Genomic DNA, 24,007 nt, shown 5'->3' with positions numbered 1-24,007 from the left:
TGTGTGTCATTTTCTTCGCAGAGTGACCGGGAACCCCAATTAGTGCACCGTGTCCGCTCGCTTCGCTCGTCATGCTTCGGGCAAGGTGCCTCGCTCCGCTACCGCTGCACTCGGCACGGATTACCGTTCCAATCGTAGTCCACGTGGATCGTAAAGTATGAAAAGGTTCAAAGAAAGAAAAAAAATCTTCAAAAACTCATGTCGACCTAGAACATGTCGACCTAGAGACCTTGTCGACCTAGTTACTGTTGACCAATGGTGGTCGACCTAGATAGTATCGACCTAGAGACCGGATCCCCCTAAATACACTAGCAATCCCCCTGATTGCACCTTACTCCCATTATGCAGCTGTTACATTCTTTGGGGACAAAAGAGAAATCAGAGATACATACATTCAGATGGGCTCATCAGTGTCATTTCCCTGCATTGGTTATAAGACACATACGGGATCATTCCGAGTTGATCGCTAGCTGCTATCATTTGCAGCGAAGCGATCAGCCAAAAAATCGGCAATTCTGCGCATGCGTATGATGCGCAGTGCGCACACGCGGCGTACTTTCACAAAGCCGATGTAGTTTTACACAAGGTCTAGCGACGCTTTTCAGTCGCACTGCTGATCGTTGAGTGATTGACAGGAAGTGGGTGTTTCTGGGAGGAAACTGACCATTTTCAGGGAGTGTGCTGAAAAACGCAGGCGTGCCAGATAAAAACGCAGGAGTGGCTGAAGAAATGGGGGAGTGACTGGCCACACGCAGGGCCTGTTTGTGACGTCAAACCAGGAACTAAATAGTCTGTAGTGATCGCAAGGTAGGAGTAAGTATCGAGCTACTCTGAATCTGCACAATTTTTTTTTGTAGCAGCGCTGCAATCCTTTCGTTTGCACTTCTGCTAAGCTAAGATACACTCCCAGAGGGCGGCGGCTTAGCGTTTGCACTGCTGCTAAAAGCAGCTAGCGAGCGAACAACTCTGAATGAGGGCCAATATCCCTATGGCTACATGCATGGAACCTCTTGTAAGACACAATACAGAAACAAATATCAGTGTATTTTATTCAACAAGTAGACCTTACTAACTTTGGGGATCATTTACATTTGGATATAAGTAATTTTCATGACACACCTCTCAGATGCCCGCGCTGATAGGTATTACTTTCACAATCTCCCTGAAATGCTTTTTCAAAAGTAGGCGTGTGTGTGTGTGTGTTGATAGGAGGAGTACAGAGCAAATGGCACTGGCTACCTACCCCTTGAATTTTAAGAAATGTATAATACATACAGTATAGAGCAGGCTTTTTCAATCAGTGTGCCTAGTGTGGCACACTAGTGTGCCGTGACCAGTTGCAAGGTGTGCCGCGGAGCCAGAGCAGCTTCCTGCACCTTCAGAGTGAACTGTTGGCCCGGGCTCTTCTTAGAGGATCAGTCGTGCTCCGGCCGTGACCTATGCCTTGAAAATGATGTGATATCATAGGTCCATTGGTGTTTCTATCATGGGTGCAATGGGGCCCACACTGCACACATTGCACCCATATTTTAGTACTCACCTCTCCGGAGTCCAGCGTCGGGCGCTGCAGCCGCATCCGTCGCGCAAAAAATCCCTTCCAAAATGGCTGCTGCGCATGCACAGTTTAAATTTTGTCTCCGGAACATGTCAGACACCATGTTTCCGGAGACCTGCGCATGCGCAGTAGGCTCCGGCACAATGTCGGAGCCTACGGCGCCAAGGAGAGGAGGGGGCCCACCGGGAGTCTGAACACGGCCCCCTCCTTGCTTAAGACGCCCCTGCATAGGTCACAGCAGCCGCGTCTCACCACCCAGTCAGCCTACCCACCTGCATACACATCTTCCAGTTCCCGCCTGCATACACAGCTTTCCTTGCCCACCCACATCCACACCTGCCTGACCGCCCGCTGCTCAGTATTCGCAGAACTCCACTATGAACAATCCCCACCACTGAGGGACAGGGAGGAGGACAGCTGATCATATTTGTTATTTTATTTCTCCTGTGGGGAACAATAGGATTTCACTAGGATTTATGTGGGGAGAATAAGAATTTATGGAGTTATGGGGGGAACAATGTGAATAATTCATGTGTGGAGAAATAGGATTTATGTGGGGAGAAAAGTTATTGATTTTTTTTTTCTGTGTAGGCCAATGTACGTGTGGATTTTTTTTTACCGTGAAGGCCAATGTCTGTGTTTTTTTTTTTGTTTTTTTTTTCTGTGGGGAACTGATGGTGTGCCTTGGCAATTTTAAAATATTGTTCGATGTGCCGCGAGTAAAAAAAAGGTTGAAAATCACTGGTATAAAGGCATCTGCCGTAAAATATTCCTTTGTGCGCTAACTCTGCCTAGAGCTCCTTGTTCGTTTTTCTAGGTGATTGTTTCAGCCTCATCGCGGAATGTAATGTAAAATGATGAGCTGTAATTGATTCCCATCATTGATCACCTGTTTGCACTACACCAAAGCTATGAGTGACGCCCTGCTGTGTCTTTCAGTAGTCTTACAGCGCGGTTATCTGTTCAGAATGCACAAAGTCTGTTTCTAAAAAAAAAAATAAGGAATCATTCTTTCTGGTATCACAGTATGTTTCATCCTCATAAGCGGCATAATGTGACCTCTTACGTGCACTTATTTCTGCCTGATGTCTCCTGTTTATATGTCCAGATGGCGGCGGCCTACTCTTGTTGTTCCGCTGGGAGCATTGGGGCGTCTCCTGATGAATACAGGTTGAGGCGACAATATACTGCTTGCCACTGGACCAAACTGGCAAATCCAGGGTGATATTAGTAATGTGAACTTTAAAGCAGCTTAAACAGACTTAGGGGTCCAATTATTAATTATCGGGCTTTTGGCGCCGTTCATACATGTCCTGCATTCAGATGTGTGCAGAACATACAGTATATTACTATAAAGCTAAATCTGTAAGAAACAGCACAGTCACATGACTCTTCACAATCACATGACGATAGATGCACGCTAAATGAGATTACTTTTTCCAGTGTGTCGCTTGAGGTGACGGGTTTCCAGATTACCCTGTGTCACATGTAACTTCCACCACACCCAGGATTAAAGGAACAGTTCAAGGTATTACTTTAAAGGGAAATTCAGATTTCTTTCTTTTTAAAGCGAAGGATAAAGCTCTGAACAGTCCCTATTGTGGCTGGATGGTTGAGATTTGCAGACCCTGAAATGGGTGTGGTTTCAGGGAAATGTGACCAAGGGGTCCACGTACTAATTCTTGAAGAGAGATAAAGTGGACGGAGATACAGTACCAGCCAATCAGCTTCTCACTGCCATGCTACAGGCTGTGTTTGAAAAATTACAGGAGTTGGTTGGTTCTTTATCTCGGTTCACTTTAGATAATGAGAGCATGAAGTTTCTGCAGTGTCCAGTGTGATAGTTGGACGTATTCTGGAAGTGTCTCCAAACCTTCAAGCGTTCCCTGAAAACTCACCTCTTCAGGCAAGCGTATCAAATTCCAGAACCGCCCACATAACTTTCATAAATCTTCCTATCAAATTGCATCCTCTTTACACGTCTACACATATCTTCTCATTCTTTACTTTCCCTTCCTCCCGACCGCGGTTCATGCTTGCTGTGTGGAGAGTGATAAAGTGTAGAAGTTGCCCAGATAAACCAATCACCTTCTAGCTGACATTATCTAGTGCAGACTTTGAAATGACAGTTATAATCTGACTGGTTGCTCTGGGCTAATACTCTAGTTTATCTTTTTCTAAGGCTTGGTACGTCTCCCCTTGGAAGAGCAATTTGATATGCAGGATGCAGGATGAGGACCAAGACCAGCACTTGTGCGAGAAGAGAGTGATCAGCAATGTGAAATCACTACACCTATGTATTGGTTCTAAAATATACCGATAAAAGTCATTTGTGTGAAAAAAACGTGGGAACAAAACAAATGGGGAAATGCTGATTGTGCGAGAATAACCACAATGCTGTCTGGTGTTTCTCAGGGCCTGTACTTAATGATGAACTGCACCATGCAGGGCTGGACTGGCCCACAGGGGCACCCCCTGGAGGGCCCCACTGCCACTCCTCCTCCGGAGACTGGCCACACCTCTAAACATGGGCCCCTACCACTCTGTCCCCCCGGTGAGCCCTTCATGCCCCAGTCTGACACTTGCACCATGAATGTGCCATTCGCTTGATCACCATGTTCAGCTCCAAGAACGGAGAGGAGGCCATTTATATGAGCCATAATTGCAAGCTTGCCAACATCCAAGCTGCCCCCCGGCTGGGCAGGTGCAGCCAGGTGGGAAGTTATCATGACTTTGCCTTGCTATACAAAGCCACAATTATTATAAAGAGGACGGGGGCCAAGATGAGGAGATTTAATGCAATTCGCATCATCAAGCCACCTGGACCACCTACTTCCTGAGCGAGCAGCAGTGAGGAGCTTGCGGGAGATTAGCCTACTCTCTTTGGAGTCCAGAAGTCTTGCGAGGTTCCAGGGATGTAGGTACCTTTTGCATAGCTGTTAGCTAATCAGGAAATCTGACATGACATAGCGCAGTAAATACAATAAATTGTGAGATTGAGGCTGTATTTTCTGTTGAGAACTGGCGAGGACATCCATTCTCATCTGCTGTATGAAAGACAGTCCAAGGTGGCTGCAGCAGGATTAATATAAGGAGGGGGCATAGTATGTTCCTGTCCTCTACGTTACCCCCTTGAGTTCAGACAGGATTTCCATTTCCACCCTCTGCTGGTTCCAGTGACTGATTATTTTTGGCAGCTGCCTGGGGTCCAGACTGTTTGTTATTTACCTTCAAAAAATGATGGGAGCATGGCAATAAAAAGGTTGGCCGTAACCGCGCTTTTGAGCTTTCTCCAGTGAACTTCCTATAATAAAGAAACTATTTACAGCAGAGAATTAGTATTAGTAATAAGTTATCCGGAGTTGGGTATTCCAGAAATATGAGTGTATCACACAGAAAAAAAGAGAGGATGCAGGTGCACACTCTAAACACTAAGAGCACTGGTAATCAGAACAATTATAATAAATTGTGCAATTTAAGGTGGAGTAAAATCAAGGTTCTTTGCATAGTTTTCTCTAACGTCCTAAGTGGATGCTGGGACTCCGTAAGGACCATGGGGAATAGCGTCTCCGCAGGAGACAGGGCACAAAATAAAAGCTTGAGATATCAGGTGGTGTGCACTGGCTCCTCCCCCTATGACCCTCCTCCAAGCCAGTTAGATTTTTGTGCCCGGCCGAGAAGGGTGCAAACTAGGTAGCTCTCCAGAGCTGCTTAGAATAAAAGTTTAGTTAGGTTTTTTTATTTTCAGTGAGTCCTGCTGGCAACAGGCTCACTGCATCGTGGGACTAAGGGGAGAAGAAGCGAACTCACCTGAGTGCAGAGTGGATTGGGCTTCTTAGGCTACTGGACGTTAGCTCCAGAGGGACGATCACAGGTTCAGCCTGGATGGGTCACCGGAGCCGCGCCGCCGTCCCGCTTACAGAGCCAGAAGAGACGAAGGTCCGGTGAAAGCGGCGGCAGAAGACATCCTGTCTTCAAGACTAAGGTAGCGCACAGCACCGCAGCTGTGCGCCATTGCTCTCAGCACACTTCACACTCCGGTCACTGAGGGTGCAGGGCGCTGGGGGGGAGCGCCCTGAGACGCAATATAACACACATATACCTTAGCTGGCAAAAGGAATACATCACATATAGCTCCAGGGCTATATGGATGTATTTTTTCCCCTGCCATTTTACACAAAAAAGCGGGAGTTAAGGACGTCGTGAAGGGGCGGGGCCTATCTCCTCAGCACACTGGCGCCATTATTCCCTCACAGCTCCGCTGGAAGGACGGCTCCCTGATTCTCCCCTGCAGTACTGCATCTGATTCAGGGTAAAAAAGAGAAGGGGGGGCATTTTGGCAGCAAATAACTAGATTAACAGCAGCTATAAGGGATTAACACCTATATAAGGTTATCCCTGTATGTATATAGCGCTGGGTGTGTGCTGGCAGACTCTCCCTCTGTCTCTCCAAAGGGCTAAGTGGGGTCCTGTCCTCTATCAGAGCATTCCCGGTGTGTGTGCTGTGTGTCGGTACGCGTGTGTCGACATGTATGAGGAGGAAAATGAGGTGGAGGCGGAGCAGTTGCCTGTGTTAGTGATGTCACCCCCTAGGGAGTCGACACCTGACTGGATGATTGTGTTTAAGCAATTAAGTGATAATGTCAGCAATTTACAAAAAACTGTTGACGACATGAGAAAGCCGGCAAATCAATTAGTGCCTGTTCAGGCGTCTCAGACACCCTCAGGGGCCCTAAAACGGCCGCTACCTCAGTGGGTCGACACGGATCCAGATACAGATACTGAATCTAGTGTCGACGGTGACGAGACAAACGTAATGTCCAGTAGGGCCACACGTTACATGATCACGGCAATGAAAGAGGCATTGAACCTTTCTGACACTACAAATACCTCAAAGGCGGGTATTATGTGGGGTGTGAAAAAACTGCCAATAGTTTTTCCTGAGTCTGAGGAAATAAATGAGGTGTGTGATAAAGCGTGGGTTTCCCCCGATAAAAAACAGCTAATTTCTAATAAGTTATTAGCACTATACCCTTTCCCGCCAGAGGTTAGGGCACGGTGGGAAACACCCCCTAGGGTAGATAAGGCGCTCACACGTTTATCTAAACAAGTAGCGTTACCGTCCCCTGATACGGCCACCCTCAAAGAACCAGCTGATAGGAGGCTGGAAAATATCCTGAAAAGTATATACACACATACTGGTGTTATACTGCGACCAGCAATCGCATCAGCCTGGATGTGCAGTGCTGGAGTCGCATGGGCGGATTCCCTGACTGAGAATATTGATACCCTGGATAGGGACAATATTCTGTTAACTATAGAACATTTAAAGGATGCATTGCTATATATGCGTGATGCGCAGAGGGATATTTGTACCCTGGCATCAAGAGTAAGCGCAATGTCCATCTCTGCCAGAAGAGCATTATGGACCAGACAGTGGTCAGGGGACGCAGATTCCAAACGGCACATGGAAGTATTGCCGTATAAGGGGGAGGAGTTATTTGGGGCTGGTCTAACAGACCTGGTGGCCACGGCAACGGCTGGAAAATCCACCTTTTTACCCCAGGTTACTTCACATCAACAGAAAAAGACACAGTCTTTTCAAACTCAGTCCTTTCGTTCCCATAAGTACAAGCGAGCAAAAGGTCACTCTTTTCTGCCCAAGGGCAGAGGAAGAGGAAAAAGACAGCACCATGCAGCCGCTTCCCAGGAGCGGAAGCCCTCCCCTGCTTCTGCCAAGTCTTCAGCATGACGCTGGGGCTTTACAAGCAGACTCAGACACGGTGGGGGCCCGTCTCAAGTATTTCAACGCGCAGTGGGCTCACTCGCAAGTGGATCCCTGGATTCTACAGGTAGTATCACAGGGGTACAAACTGGAATTCGAGGCGTTTCCTCCTCATCGGTTCCTGAAGTCTGCTTTACCAAAGTCTCCCTCCGACAGGGAGGCAGTTCTGGAAGCCATTCACAAGCTGTACTCCCAGCAGGTGATAATCAAGGTACCCCTCTTACAACAGGGGAAGGGGTATTATTCCACACTATTTGTGGTACCGAAGCCGGACGGCTCGGTGAGACCAATATTAAATCTAAAATCTTTGAACACTTCCATAAAAAGGTTCAAATTCAAGATGGAGTCACTCAGAGCGGTGATAGCGAACCTGGAAGAGGGGGACTATATGGTGTCGCTGGACATTAAGGATGCTTATCTCCACGTCCCAATATATCCTTCTCACCAAGGGTACCTCAGGTTTGTAGTACAAAACTGTCATTATCAGTTTCAGACGCTGCCGTTTGGATTGTCCACGGCGCCTCGGGTCTTTACCAAGGTAATGGCCGAAATGATGATTCTTCTACGAAGAAAAGGCATCTTAATTATCCCTTACTTGGACGATCTCCTGATAAGGGCAAGAACCAAGGAACAGTTAGAAGTCGGAGTGGCACTATCTCAGGTAGTGCTAAGTCAGCACGGATGGATTCTAAATATTCCAAAATCGCAGCTGATTCCAACGACACGTCTACTGTTCTTAGGAATGATTCTGGACACAGTCCAGAAGAAGGTGTTTCTCCCGGAGGAGAAGGCCAGGGAGTTATCCGAGCTAGTCAGGAACCTCCTAAAACTAGGACAGGTCTCCGTGCATCAGTGCACAAGGGTCCTGGGAAAAATGGTGGCTTCTTACGAAGCGATTCCATTCGGAAGATTCCATGCAAGAACTTTTCAGTGGGATCTACTGGGAAAATGGTCCGGATCGCATCTTCAGATGCATCAACGGATAACCCTGTCGCCAAGGACAAGGGTGTCTCTCCTGTGGTGGCTTCAGAGGGCTCATCTACTAGAGGGCCGCAGATTTGGCATTCAGGATTGGATCCTGGTAACCACGGATGCCAGCCTGAGAGGCTGGGGAGCAGTCACACAGGGAAGGAATTTCCTGGGCTTGTGGTCAAGCATGGAAACATCTCTTCATATAAACATTCTAGAACTAAGGGCCATTTACAATGCCTTAATTCAAGCAAAACCTCTGCTTCAGGGTCAGGCGGTGTTGATCCAGTCGGACAACATCACGTCAGTCGCCCACATAAACAGACAGGGCGGCACGAGAAGCAGGAGGGCAATGGCAGAAACTGCAAGGATTCTTCGCTGGGCGGAAAATCATGTGATAGCACTGTCAGCAGTGTTCATTCCGGGAGTGGACAACGGGGAAGCAGACTTCCTCAGCATACACGACCTTCACCCGGGAGAGTGGGGACTTCACCCAGAAGTCTTCCACCAAATTGTAAACCGTTGGGAAAGACCAAAGGTGGACATGATGGCGTCACGTCTAAACAAAAAACTGGACAGATATTGCGCCAGGTCAAGGGACCCTCAGGCAATAGCAGTGGACGCTCTGGTAACGCCGTGGGTGTACCAGTCAGTGTATGTATTCCCTCCTCTGCCCCTCATACCGAAAGTATTGAGAATCATAAGAAGGAGAGGAGTAAGAACTATACTCGTGGTTCCGGATTGGCCAAGAAGGTCTTGGTACCCGGAACTTCAAGAGATGCTCACGGACGAACCGTGGCCTCTACCTCTAAGACAGGACCTGCTACTGCAGCGGCCTTGTCTGTTCCAAGACTTACCGCGGCTGCGTTTGACGGCATGGCGGTTGAACGCCGGATCCTGAAGGACAAGGGCATTCCAGAAGAAGTCATCCCTACTCTGGTAAAAGCCAGAAAGGAAGTAACCGCAAAACATTATCACCGCATTTGGCGTAATTATGTTGCGTGGTGTGAGGCCAAGAAGGCCCCTACACAGGAATTTCAACTGGGTCGTTTCTTGCATTTCCTGCAAACAGGACTGTCTATGGGCCTAAAATTAGGGTCCATTAAGGTTCAAATTTCGGCCCTGTCGATATTCTTCCAGAAAGAACTGGCTTCAGTACCTGAAGTTCAGACATTTGTGAAAGGGGTGCTGCACATACAGCCTCCTTTTGTGCCTCCAGTGGCACCTTGGGATCTCAATGTTGTGTTGAGATTTCTAAAATCACACTGGTTTGAACCATTGTCTACGGTAGATTTAAAATATCTCACGTGGAAGGTGTCGATGCTGTTGGCCTTGGCTTCAGCTAGGCGTGTGTCAGAATTGGCGGCTTTATCATGTAAAAGCCCTTACCTAAATTTTCATTCTGACAGGGCGGAATTGAGGACTCGTCCTCAATTTCTACCTAAGGTGGTTTCTGCATTTCACATGAACCAACCTATTGTGGTACCTGCGGCTACTAGGGACTTAGAGGACTCTAAGTTGCTGGACGTTGTCAGGGCCTTGAAAATATATGTTTCCAGGACGGCTGGAGTCAGGAAAACTGACTCGCTGTTTATCCTGTATGCACCCAACAAGCTGGGTGCTCCTGCTTCAAAGCAGACGATTGCTCGTTGGATTTGTAGTACAATTCAGCTTGCACATTCCGTGGCAGGATTGCCACAGCCAAAATCAGTAAAAGCCCATTCCACAAGGAAGTGGGCTCATCTTGGGCGGCTGCCCGAGGGGTCTCGGCTTTACAACTTTGCCGAGCAGCTACTTGGTCAGGGGCAAACACGTTTGCTAAATTCTACAAATTTGATACCCTGGCTGAGGAGGACCTGGAGTTCTCTCATTCGGTGCTGCAGAGTCATCCGCACTCTCCCGCCCGTTTGGGAGCTTTGGTATAATCCCCATGGTCCTTACGGAGTCCCAGCATCCACTTAGGACGTTAGAGAAAATAAGATTTTACTTACCGATAAATCTATTTCTCGTAGTCCGTAGTGGATGCTGGGCGCCCATCCCTAGTGCGGATTGTCTGCAATACTTGTATATAGTTATTGTTACAAAAAATTCGGGTTATTATTGTTGAGCCATCCTTTCAGAGGCTCCTTTAAATTTATCATACTGTTAACTGGGTTCAGATCACGAGTTGTACGGTGTGATTGGTGTGGCTGGTATGAGTCTTACCCGGGATTCAATATCCTTCCTTATTATGTACGCTCGTCCGGGCACAGTATCCTAGCTGGCTTGGAGGAGGGTCATAGGGGGAGGAGCCAGTGCACACCACCTGATATCTCAAGCTTTTATTTTGTGCCCTGTCTCCTGCGGAGCCGCTATTCCCCATGGTCCTTACGGAGTCCCAGCATCCACTACGGACTACGAGAAATAGATTTATCGGTAAGTAAAATCTTATTTTTCCCCAAAATGTACCCTCATTATGGGCAGCACGGTGGGGTCGTGATAAACATTGCTTCCTCACAGCACTGAAGTCATGGCTTTGATTCCAACCAAGGTCTTATATGTGCATAGCTTGGGTCCTATATGTGCATACACAGTGTATATTCTTCCCGTATATGCATGGGATTTTTTGAGGTGCTCTGGTCTCCGAATACCATCACTGCGCCGTTGGCTAAGGCTGGTTGCCTGAAGGTGGGCATTGGATCTTATTGCCCCCACTGTGTTCCAGAGTCCCCAGTGGGAATCACTTATATACACCGCTCATGTTAACGTTTAAAGAAAACCGGTGACCCTGAGAATATAGTGAAGCGGAAGTGCCGCTGTTATCTGTATTCTATAGATAGCATGTAGCATCTTTACTGTTTTATGGTGAAAGTCAATCATTGTAGTGCTGCAAATTGCTGTCTCTAGTTTCAAAGTTCTCCAAATAGGGTGTTGTGTTACCAGCGATTATCTGTCAGATTCCCCTGCATATAATCTGCATCAGACCCCATGAGAACCCATTGGTTCATGGCTGGTACCAAATGCGCAGCTCCTGAACTTTCCATCTTATTTAATATTTCAGTTCCTTGGGCTGAAAGTGGTGTTAATAAACGTTAAGGGCCCAGTTCAGAGATAGGGGTCTATTTACTAAGCCTTGGATGGAAATAAAGTGGACAGAGGTAAAGGGTGTCTATTGATGAAGCAGTGAAAAGAGTGGAGAAGTGAGCCAGCGTTGAGGTAACATTTATAAAGTGGGGGAGGGAGGTCGGCGTCTGCGACGCTTGCGGCGGCCGGCGATAAGAAGCCCATAGGTTTCTGTAGGGTATCGCCATCCAGAGATGGCGATACCCTGGGCGGCGAAAAAACGCGATGGGGCCTTAGTACATTTGAAAATGCGGTAAAACCCCAAAAAACGGATTTTACCGTATTTTTCCTTTAGTACATCCCGCCCTCAAGGTTTAGTAAATAGACCCCTAAGACTCGTATGGACTCGCAATTTTTTTTCTTCATATTTGCGACCTATTCAGAGTCGGTCACATACGCAAGTCTGGAGCTGCGAGAGTTATCACTGCGCTGGAATTATAGCTTTGCATTTCAAGTTCAGAAAGTATCAGCCCTTTTCATGTAAGATTTACGCATATATGTACAATTTATATTCCTCATATCATATACAGGGGGCGCCACCACGGAAATTAATACAATGAGCACAGTTTCCAAAAGGAATGGAAGAAAAGAGTTCCGTCTCGGTGCATTCCCTTTGGAAACTGTGCTTACATTTGGTTTCTTCAAACGCAGGCCGCGTGGTTACCATGACAACGACATTGTTCGGTTGTGCTGTACACTTCTCCCTCCTTTACGGGAGCCATTGAGATGTCTGTCAGGATGCTGAAGAAAGTCATTTCTCGGCACAGATGCAAATTAATTCTTTATCTTTCGGGAAGGAAATGAGCTGTGGTAACAGTGGGGTCATTGTGAGAGAGGGGACCCTGGCCCAAAGCCCAGATTAACATCTTCTTTTCTGGCTGTGTATTTCAGAGGGAGAAATAAATGTTCTCCAGTATTCCTGCTTCTACCCCTTACTCGCTGCGATCCTGGTGCGTGCTCCTCTGTACACAAATGTCTTGTACATAACCGGCAATAAACTCTACAAGGAAACACAAAATATGTTCCTTTCTGAAATATTCGGACCCTTTCATCGGATACAAAAATCCCCCTCATAGGAGAGCAGACGGGCTCCATCGGGAATCGGCCAAAACGTGCTTAATGTTAGTAATTGGTGTACAGCATAATAATGACTTCCTTCATGTAACCGGTTATGGCACTGTGCTGGGCCACCCTCTGTTCCGTTACATTTACTTTGGATACTGCACACACCATTGCACCCTTTCTATGCAAAGCAGCAGTGCAAGGTACCTACCTCCCAAACTGCCTGTCCTAATGGAGAAGGTGAGAGGGAGGCCTCCAGCTGTGGCATTTGTAAGGTATTATTCTGTGATGCTGTGCAACCCTCCTCCTTTCACTCTATGTAATGCTGGGGACCCTGCACCTCCCACTATATAACTCTCAGTCTGTGGTTTCCTGCTGCCTCCATTCTCCTCCTCACATCATGTCACTGCCCCTGTCACATGCAGACCTGTTTTCACTGACACATCACTCATCTCCTGATATACTCTGTGCTGCTGGGGTACCCTGCTCCTCCCACTATATAACTCTCAGTCTGTGGTTTCCTGCTGCCTCCATTCCCCGCCTCACATCATGTCACTGCCCCTGTCACATGCAGCCCTGTCCTCACTGACACATCACTCATCTCCTGATATACTCTGTGCTGCTGGGGACCCTGCTCCTCCCACTATATAACTCTCAGTCTGTGGTTTCCTGCTGCCTCCATTCCCCTCCTCACATCATGTCACTGCCCCGTCACATTATTGTTATTATTATTATTATTATTATTATCTATGCAGCCCAGTCCTTACTGACACATCACTCATCTCCTGATATAATCTGTGCTGCTGGGGGACCCTACTCCTTTAGTCTGAAGTTTCCTACTGAAGTTTCCTGCTGTCTGCACTCCCCTCCTCCCGTCATGTCACTGCCCCTGTCACATGCAGCCCTGTCTGCACTGACACACCACTAATCTCCTGATATACTCTGTGCTGCTGAGGGACCCTGCTTCATTCTCTCTATAACTCTCAGTCTGTGGCTTCCTGCTGCCTCCATTCCCCTCCTCCCGTCATGTCACTGCCCCTGTCACATGCAGCCCTGTCTGCACTGACACACCACTAATCTCCTGATATACTCTGTGCTGCTGAGGGACCCAGCTTCATTCTCTCTATAACTCTCAGTCTGTGGCTTCCTGCTGCCTCCATTCCCCTCCTCACATCATGTCACTGCCCCTGTCACATGCAGCCCTGTCCTCACTGACACATCACTCATCTCCTGATATACTCTGTGCTGCTGGGGACCCTGTTCGTTCCACTTCACATAGGTCTATTTTTAATAAAGTGTCACCCCTGAAAATCATACAGAAACAGCAGTTTGTCTGATTTACATATCACTGCAATTTACTAAAGGCTGAACACAGCAGTTAACTTGTCACATATATCTTCTGCGTTCAGTAATGCAAGATACTGCAGTCCCCATTTTAGTGAATTGGAGCTGTGGTCTTTTCTAATTTATCAAGCTCCGAAAAGCTTGCTTTTTGGAACTTGATCCCCTATTGAGAACGCCATTGTAGCCTATGGACTACAATTTAGCATTTTTTAGCATAGAGGGATCCATAGGGCTAGTCTCTATATGGTGTATAATGCTGAGAGCAGGGCTTTAGCTCAGTGGTCAGGGAACAGGGGTAAATTACCCAAAGTGGGGTAAAAATGAAATTCCTGGGCTTAATGGACGGGCGCGCTGCCGAGACACAGCCTTGTCCAGCACCGGCCGGCTCGCGATGTGATGTCACACCGCGCTCCCTCACACCCGCCCGTCCTGCACTGTCCTGTCCTCCCGCCCACGGACCGCCAACCCACGCACAGAACTTGAAGTGTTCTGTGGCTGACCGCTGACGGAGTTCCGCAGGATCAGACAGTGGCCCTCATTCCGAGTTGTTCGCTCGGAAAATTTCATCGTATCGCAGCGATTTTCCGCTTAGTGCGCATGCGCGATGTCCGCACTGCGACTGCGCCAAGTAAATTTGCTAAGAAGTTTGGATTTTTACTCACGGCTTTTTCATCGCTCAGGCGATCGGAGTGAGATTGACAGGATGTGGGTGTTTCTGGGCGGAAACAGGCCATTTTATGGGCGTGTGGGAAAAAACGCTACCGTTTCTGGGAAAAACGCGGGAGTGGCTGGAGAAACGGAGGAGTGTCTGGGCGAACGGTGGGTGTGTTTGTGATGTCAAACCTGCAACGACAAGCACTGAACTGATCGCAGATGCCGAGTAAGTGTCGAGCTACTCAGAAACTGCACAGAGATGTCTTATCGCAATATTGCGAATCTTTCGTTCGCAATTTTACTATGCTAAGATTCACTCCCAGTAGGCGGCGGCTTAGCATGTGCAAAGCTGCTAAAAGCAGCTTGCGAGCGAACAACTCGGAATGAGGGCCAGTGGCCCATATAACAGTGGGAAATTCCCACTGACATTATTGAGGTGAGGATGTGACCATCTGTCTCCTAAAAGTCGTGTCCCCCCCCCCCCTTCCCCCCTCATCCATGTTTCTTACATTCATTCTGGTGTTTTGGGGAGAAAGTGTTAATTAACCCATTCATTGCCAAAAAATAATTTCCGAAAGTAATAAGAAAAAAAGTAAATAAAATAAATCCGATAGCCAATAAGGAGATTCTGGTAAGTCCGAGTAAAACCGAACCCGCTCATCTCTAAAATAAAAAAAATAAAAATATTTATTTATATATATATATATATATATATATATAAGAGATGAGCGGGTTCGGTTTTACTCGGATTTACCAGAATCTCCTTATTGGCTATCGGACGTCACGTGTTTTGGTTAACCAATAATAAAAATCAAGAAAATAAGAAATGGCGATAATTCTGTCGTAAAGAACCAAGTAAATTCGAACCCGCTCATCTCTAATATATATACACAGTATCTCAGAAATGCCGTATAAACAGTGATAACCAGTATATATGCACAGTAATATATGATTTCCTTCCTTTCAAATCAAAGGGGTAACGTCGGCGTATCTAAATTTATTTTGGGGTAAAAGGTAAAAAAGTTCCCTGAGCCCTGCTTTAGCGCCTCGATAAGTTGTTCTGCAGTTTCAGAATGATCACTAACAATATTCTATTCAACAAATTATGACCCATAAGTAGGTGGATAAAGGGAAGCTTGGCAAGGAGCAATTGTATTGTTCTGTAATAAAATGCAAACATTCAACTTCCCTATAATTACTGGGTGCGGTCTGCGCATTTAAGTCAAGGGAAGGGGGCTCAGTGAGTAGGTTTGTGGACAGCCCGTTCCCATGGCTGCAGTTCGCTCTCCAGCTGTCAGTAACAGCCGTTGGGTCCCATGAGGGGAACTGGTCTGTAGGTCGACAGTAAGTTGTTTGACACTGTCTAGGTCGACCACTGTTGGTCGACAGTAAGTAGGTCGACATGGTTTCTAGGTCGACAGGGACTCTAGGTCGACATGTTCTAGGTCGACATGACAAAAGGTCAACATGAGTTTTTAATTTTTTTTTACTTTTTCATACTTCCACGTGGACTACAATTGGGAACGGTAACCTGTGCCAAGCGCAGCGAGGCACCTTGCCCGAAGCATGACGAGCAACGCGAGCCATGCGAGGGGACACGTTGCACTAATTGGGGTTCCCGGTCACTGTATGGAGAAAATGACACCGAAAAAAGTAAAAAAACTCATGTCGACCTTTTCTCTTATCGACCTAGTACATGTTGACCTAGAGTCCCTATCGATCTAGAAACCATGTAGACCTACTTACTGTCAACCAGTAGTGGTCGACCTAGACACTGTCGACCTAAGTCTAGTCTACCTAACATAACATGTGTTTGGTGATTGTTGCACCCAATGGCGTCAGAACGTGTGCTTTACACCTGGAGGTACCTCCGTAATCTGGGGTACAGTTTCTCTACTGACTACTGTTAGATCCAGTGTGCATTACACTGCCAATAGTAGAACCGTATGGGCCTAATTCAGACCTGATCGCATAAGCAAAATTTTTCTCTAATGGGCAAAACCATGTGCACTGCAGGGGGGTGATGTAACATGTGCAGAGAGAGTTAGATTTGGGTGGGTCATATTGTTTCTGTGCAGGGTAAATACTGGCTGCTTTATTTTTACACTGCAATTTAGATTTCAGTTTGAACACACCCCACCCAAATCTAACTCTCTCTGCACATGTTACATCTGCCCCCCCTGCAGTGCACATGGGGGGTCATTCAGATCTGATCGCTGCTGTGTGTTTTTGCACAGCGTGCGATCAGGTACTAACTGTGCATGCGTATGCACCGAAATGCGCACGAACATCAGACAACAACTACGGGCATAGCCGGTCAGCGATGGGATGGTGCAAAAATTCCATTCGCACGGGCATTCGCAAGGTGATTGACAGTAAGAGGCCGTTTGTGGGTGGTAACTGACCGTTTACTGGGAATGTTCGGAAAAACACAGGCGTGTCCAAGTGTTGTCAGGGTGGGTGTCTGACGTCCAGTGCCGTTTCTAGCGCACGGGGCGCCCGCCGCGGCACTTTGTGTCTTGTTTCCCCTCTCCCCTCTCTCCCCGAGCGCGCCGCTCGTGCTCGGGGGGGGCTTCGCGGAATGAAGCATTTGCGTCGTGACGTCATGACGCAAACGCGTCATTCCGCAAAGCCCCCCCCCCCCCCCCCCCCCCCGAGCAGGAGCGCTCGGGGAGAGGGAGGAGAGAAGCCTGGAAGGAGGCGGCGGCGGCCGGCGCGAGGGACGTGAGTCGGCGGGACCCGAAGAGCGGGAACATGTAAGTATATCTATCTCTCTCTCCCCCTTCCTTCCCCCCAGCCACTTGACACCTGCCTGCCACACTGGGGATACCTGCCTGCCGCACTGTGTAAAATGGGGGCACCTGCCTGCTGCACTGTGTAAAATGGGGGCACCTGCATGCCGCGCTGTGTAAAATGGGGGCACCTGCCTGCTGCGCTGTGTAAAATGGGGGCACCTGCCTGCCGCGCTGTGTAAAATGGGGACACCTGCCTGCTGCACTGTGTAAAATGGGAATACCTGCCTGCGTACTGTGTAAAATGGGGGCACCTGCCTGCCGCACTGTGTAAAATGGGGATACCTGCCTGCTGCACTGTGTAAAATGGGGGCACCTGCCTGCATACTGTGTAAAATGGGGACACCTGCCTGCTGCACTGTGTAAAACGGGGATACCTGCCTGCCGCGCTGTGTAAAATGGGGGCACCTGCCTGCCGCGCTGTGTAAAATGGGGGCACCTGCCTGCCGCGCTGTGTAAAATGGGGGCACCTGCCTGCCGCGCTGTGTAAAATGGGGACACCTGCCTGCTGCACTGTGTAAAATGGGGATACCTGCCTGCGTACTGTGTAAAATGGGGGCACCTGCCTGCCGCACTGTGTAAAATGGGGATACCTGCCTGCTGCACTGTGTAAAATGGGGGCACCTGCCTGCGTACTGTGTAAAATGGGGGCACCTGCCTGTGTACTGTGTAAAATGGGGATACCTGCCTGCGTACTGTGTAAAATGGGGATACCTGCCTGCGTACTGTGTAAAATGGGGGCACCTGCCTGCCGCACTGTGTAAAATGGGGATACCTGCCTGCTGCGCTCTGTAAAATGGGGACACCAGCCTGCCGCGCTGTGTAAAATGGGGACACTTGCCTGCTGTAATGTGTAAAATGGGGACTTTTTTATTTTTTCCCCCCTGTGGTGGGCGTGATGATATCAGATGAGGCCACACCCACTTTAATGAGACCACGCCCATTTTAATCAGGCCACATACCCTTGTCGGGAGTGCTTTTTCTTTTTATAGCTATATGGGGGGGGGGGGGGGGGGGGCGCATTTTTTTTTATAGCAATGGGGGGGGGGGGGCATTTTTAAATCTCGCACTGGGAGCCAAATTGTCTAGAAACGGCCCTGCTGACGTCAGCTCCGTCCTGATAAGCCTGATGTGATCGTACTGTAGGAGTAAATCCTGGGCTGCGCAGAGACTGCACACAGTGGATTTTCGCAGCTCAGCGTATACATAGCATCGCACACTTGCATGGCGAATATACACTCCCCCTAGAGAAAATTAGCACCCAGCGATCAGATCTGAATGACCCCCCTGGTTTTGCCCATTAGAGAAAAAGTTTGCTGTTGCGATCAGGTCTGAATTAGGCCCTTTGTTATCTACATTCCAGCGAATACATCTAATACCCCTTTCACGCCGCACAAATAACTCGGTATCTACCCGGCATATAGTGTGAAAGCGCCATAGCTGAAATCCCGGGTCGCCTGACTCAGAAATTCAACCCGCTCGCCTGACCCAGAAATTCAACCCGGGAATACAGCAGTGTTATTCCCGGGTTGAATACCGGGTCAATGGCAGCGTAAACGGGCGACCCATTCACTACAACAGGGAGATCATCTCCCAGTGCCGTTTGCGCCCCCGCTGCCGGCTCCGCCTCCCACTTCTATGGCAACCCGCCTGGCATATTGCCTGGTCAGCAGGTTCCAATGCCGGATTGCACCCGGGAAGGACCCGTTTCCAATTCCCGGGTGGGATCCAGCTTTGGCAATGTGAAAGGGGTATAAGATACCGGAGAGTCAGATAAAGCGTCTCTCCATCCCCCAGCATCAGGCCCGGTGCTACCCGCTCAGCAAAGGGATGCAGAGCAGGTAGGCACCAGGCAGGAGAGGCGCTGTACCTGCTTTGCATCCCCGCTGCTGCGCCTGGGCCCCCTGCTGCTGCCGGACGCTGTGCCTGTCACTGCATGACAGGCAGCGGCGTCGGCAGCTGAAAGCCTCCTCTCCCCTCCCCTCCTGTGACAGATCGGATGGAGGGGGAGGAGCTACACGGACGGAGCCAAACAGGCAGAGGAGGCGGGGCTACACGGACCATCAGGCTGCAGTGCCACAGAGGAGGACATGCTGCTCCAGATCCTGCCAGCCAGGGAGAGTAAAGGAGACTGTCTGTATGTGTGTGTGTGTGTGTATATGTATGTATGTATGTATGTGTATTTATGTATGTGTATGTGTGCGGGGGAGGGGGTGTGTGTGAATAAACTGCACTTCTGTGGGGGCGTTACATGTAAGCTGTGCTACTACTGGGGCGTTACTACTGGGGCGTTACTACTGGGGCGTTACTTGTAAGCTGCGCTACTACTGGGGCGTTACTACTGGGGCATTACTACTGGGGCGTTACATGTAAGCTGCGCTACTACTGGGGCGTTACTACTGGGGCATTACTACTGGGGCGTTACATGTAAGCTGCGCTACTACTGGGGCGTTACTACTGGGGCATTACTACTGGGGCGTTACGTGTAAGCTGCGCTACTACTGGGGCGTTACTACTGGGGCGTTACGTGTAAGCTGTGCTACTACTGGGGCGTTACTACTGGGGCATTACTACTGGGGCGTTACATGTAAGCTGCGCTACTACTGGGGCGTTACGTGTAAGCTGCGCTACTACTGAGGCGTTACTACTGGGGCGTTACGTGTAAGCTGCGCTACTACTGGGGCGTTACGTGTAAGCTGCGCTAGTACTGAGGCGATACTACTGGGGCGTTACTTGTAAGCTGCGCTACTACTGGGGCGTTACGTGTAAGCTGCGCTACTACTGGGGCGTTACGTGTAAGCTGCGCTAGTACTGAGGCGAAACTACTGGAGCGTTACTTGTAAGCTGCGCTACTAGGGCGCTACTACTGGGGCGTTATGTGCAAGCTGTGCTACTACTGGAGCATTACTACTGGGGCTTTACATGTTAGCTGCGCTACTACTGGGGCGTTATGTGCAAGCTGTGCTACTGCTGGGGCATTACTACTGGGGCTTTACATGTAAGCTGCATTACTACTGGGGCGTTATGTGCAAGCTGCGCTACTACTGGGGCATTACTACTGGGGCTTTACATGTAAGCTGCATTACTACTGGGGCATTACTACTAGGGTGTTACGTGTAAGATGCGCTACTACTGGTGCTTTACATGTAAGCTGCATTACTACTGGGGCATTACTACTGGGGCGTTACGTGTAAGCTGCGCTACTCCTGGGGCGTTACTACTGGGGTGTTACGTGTAAACTGTGCTACTACTGGTGTGTTACTACTACTGGGGCGTTATGTTCAAGCTGCGCTACTACTGGGTCGTTACGTGTAAGCTGCGCTACTACTGGGGCGTTACGTGTAAGCTGCATTACTACTGGGGCATTACGTGTTAGCTGCGCTACTACTGGGGAGTTACTACTGGGGCGTTATGTGCAAGCTGCGCTACTACTGGGGAGTTACTACTGGGGCGTTATGTGCAAGCTGCGCTACTACTGGGGAGTTACTACTGGGGCGTTATGTGCAAGCTGCGCTACTACTGGGGAGTTACCACTGGGGCGTTATGTGCAAGCTGCGCTACTACTGGGGTGTTACTACTGGGGCGTTACATGTAAGCTGCATTACTACTGGGGTGTTACTACTGGGGCGTTATGTGCAAGCTGCGCTACTACTGGGGCTTTAGGTGTAAGCTGCATTACTACTGGGGCGTTACTACTGGGACGTTACATGTAAGCTGCATTACTACTGGGGCGTTACCTGTAAGATGCGCTACTACTGGGACGTTACTACTGGGGCGTTACATGTAAGCTGCATTACTACTGGGGCGTTATGTGTAAGATGCGCTACTACTGGGGCGTTACGTGTAAGCTGCGCTACTCCTGGGGCGTTACTCCTGGGGCGTTACGTGTAAACTGTGCTACTACTAGGGCGTTACTACTGGGGCATTACATGTAAGCTGCACTACTACTGGGGTGTTACTACTGGGGCGTTATGTGCAAGCTGCGCTACTACTGGGGCGTTACATATAAGCTGCATTATTTCTGGGGTGTTACTACTGGGGCATTACGTTCAAGCTGCGCTACTACTGGGGCATTACGTTCAAGCTGCGCTACTACTGGGGCGTTACGTGTAAGCTGCATTACTACTGGGGTGTTACGTGTAAGCTGCATTACTACTGGGGTGTTACATGTAAGCTGCGCTACTACTGGGGCGTTATGTGTAAGCTGCGCTACTACTGGGGCGTTACATGTAAGCTGCGCTACTACTGGGGCGTTACGTGTAAGCTGCGCTACTACTGGGGTGTTACGTGTAAGCTGCGCTACTACTGGGGCGTTACGTGTAAGCTGCGCTACTACTGGGGTGTTACGTGTAAGCTGCGCTATTACTGAGGTGTTGCGTGCAAGCTGCGCTACTACTGAGGTGTTACGTGTAAGCTGCGCTACTACTGAGGTGTTACGTGTAAGCTGCGCTACTACTGGGGTGTTACGTGTAAGCTGCGCTATTACTGAGGTGTTGCGTGTAAGCTGCGCTACTACTGAGGTGTTACGTGTAAGCTGCGCTACTACTGAGGTGTTACGTGTAAGCTGCGCTACTACTGAGGTGTTACATGTAAGCGGTGCTACTACTGGGGCATTACGTGTAAGTGGCGCTACTACTGGGGGCTTTATGTGTAACTTGCGCTAATACTGGGTTTATTATGTGTAAGCTGCGCTACTACTGTGGCGTTATGTGTACGCTGTGCTACAACTGCAGTGTTATGTGTAAGCAGCGCTACTACTGGGGGCGTTTTAAATGGGGGTACAATTGTGTGGCCATGCCCCTTCCTTGTGAGACCACATCCCTTTTTCGACGTGCGCTGTCCCTTTGTAAAGTATGGGAGGGCGCAAATTTATAGTTTGCAGGGGGGTGCCGAACACCCTAGCACCAGCCCTGCCCAGCATAGAACTCTTATAACTTCCTTGTCTCACCTGGAAAGTGACAACCTGGAACCAACAATAGCCATTGCTTAAACAGTATTGCCCAGACTGAGGTATACAGTAATACCTGGACAGTGAGGTGTCTTCTACACGATCCATCCTTCTCTACAACCTGGAGCACTGTTCAGTATCATTTAAAAAGGTGACATATAATCGGATGGTGGTACTGTCTTGGTGGATTGTTCAGACAATAATATCAGACACCCTACTTGGGTTCATAATGAAAATTATGTTAATATAATTGAGAGAGATGACGCTTGCTGTAAAGCTAAATAGTAGTTGAAAGCCCTTTACTTTAGTAGATTAATGAAACATGATCGTTTTATTTTGCAGGTACAAGGAGAATTTAACAAGGTGGAGTTTTATAGAATGTGCTGGACTCTGTGCGCTAAGAAACATCTGGTTAGGAGCCCGCTATGCATAAGCGAGGACAGTGCCTTCAAAGTGTGGACAATATTTAACTTCCTGTCAGATGACAAGTACCCACTGACCATTGTTCCTGAAGAGGTAAGTGCCACCTACCACTGTACGAATGAGTCTACAGAACAACATGTACATGGAAGTTACAGAGGCAGGAATTGATGCTTAGTTATCAGTTCCTGCGTGCGTACTGCCTTGGTCTTTTTAAAAGAGGGAGGTGACCTAGTACTTCAGAATACATAGATCCTGCTATTTGGCTGTTCCAATTGTGACATGGCTTTGTTCCAAATATGATATGGTCATGCTCCACTTTCGGAGTTGACGTGGCCGTGTCATGACTACAGATTTTTAAAAGTTGACATAAAACCCCAAAATTGTCATTCACTGGGATCAAGTGACATCACTGAGAATTCAGCCTATCTAGTCACTTTGAACCAGTGACATCACTGAGAATGCAGGTTATCCATTCCGTAGCAACCAGTGACATCACTGAGAAGGCAGCATATCCAGTCACTGGTAACCAGTGACATCACTGAGAATGCAGGTTATCCATTCCGTAGCAACCAGTGACATCACTGAGAAGGCAGCATATCCAATCACTGGTAACCAGTGACATCACTGAGAATGCAGGTAATCCATTCCGTAGGAACTAGTGACATCACTGAGAATGCAGCCTACCCAGTCACTAGGAGCCAGTGACATCACTGAGAATGCAGCCTACCCAGTCACTAGTACCCAGTGGCATTAATGAGGCATCAATACAAACCCCATGGCCAATTCCCGCACTGGAGCAATTCAATTAGCTGGGATTACACCGCACGTAAACGCCTCTTGGTGGATTGAACCTTGCAGCTCCATGAGCAGCGAGATAAAGTCTGTGAGAACATGGCAAAATCTGGGGTTCGCATGCTACAAAAACCTACTGACTGCAGTTTATGTGGAATCAGTGAGTTGCCATGGCTGAATCCCTGGTTTTAGGTGTGAGAAAAAGGCTATTTAATTTAACTTACTGCTGGAATATCCCCCTAAATATCTATGATCTGTTGTCACCCCTTTAATAGACTAGAAGATAAGAGAGTTTCTGCTTTTTAAATTCACATTTGTGTCATTTTGTGTCAGTGTGTGTTTACTACATTTCCTTCTTGTAGTTCCTGACATCTTTACTTTTGTTGTTGGATTTCATAATCACTGCTGACAACTTTACTTAAAGACATTTTCTACTCCAAGTGTGAGAGTTTCATAGAACCAGAAGTTTCAGTGACCTCAGAATTGCCCTGCAGAGAAGATTTGCTTCCTCCTCTATACTTAGCGCGCCCATGTGGCATCTACGGGTGGTCTTCTGTATGCCGACTGACGGGATCCCGGCG

At 48.4% G+C, this 24,007-nt stretch overlaps 1 protein-coding gene across 2 annotated transcripts in view; it reads left to right on the top strand.

Moving 5' to 3' along the window:
- Window positions 1–24,007, top strand: part of SWAP70 (switching B cell complex subunit SWAP70) — a 159,012-nt gene that overhangs the window by 95,538 nt on the left and 39,467 nt on the right. Inside the window, exons 1-2 of one of the 2 annotated variants that reach the window (XM_063946449.1) lie at window positions 12,690–12,713; window positions 22,554–22,727. In XM_063946449.1, coding sequence (XP_063802519.1) covers window positions 12,705–12,713; window positions 22,554–22,727 — 183 coding nt within the window. In that variant the 5' untranslated portion in view covers window positions 12,690–12,704. Of the gene's footprint in view, window positions 1–12,689; window positions 12,714–22,553; window positions 22,728–24,007 lie in introns of those variants that run through there. The other variant, XM_063946448.1, reaches the window with a different exon arrangement.

The sequence above is a fragment of the Pseudophryne corroboree genome, chromosome 11 (assembly GCF_028390025.1).
Source record: "Pseudophryne corroboree isolate aPseCor3 chromosome 11, aPseCor3.hap2, whole genome shotgun sequence".
NCBI lineage: Eukaryota > Metazoa > Chordata > Amphibia > Anura > Myobatrachidae > Pseudophryne > Pseudophryne corroboree.
This window is presented reverse-complemented; position numbering and strand designations above follow the sequence as displayed.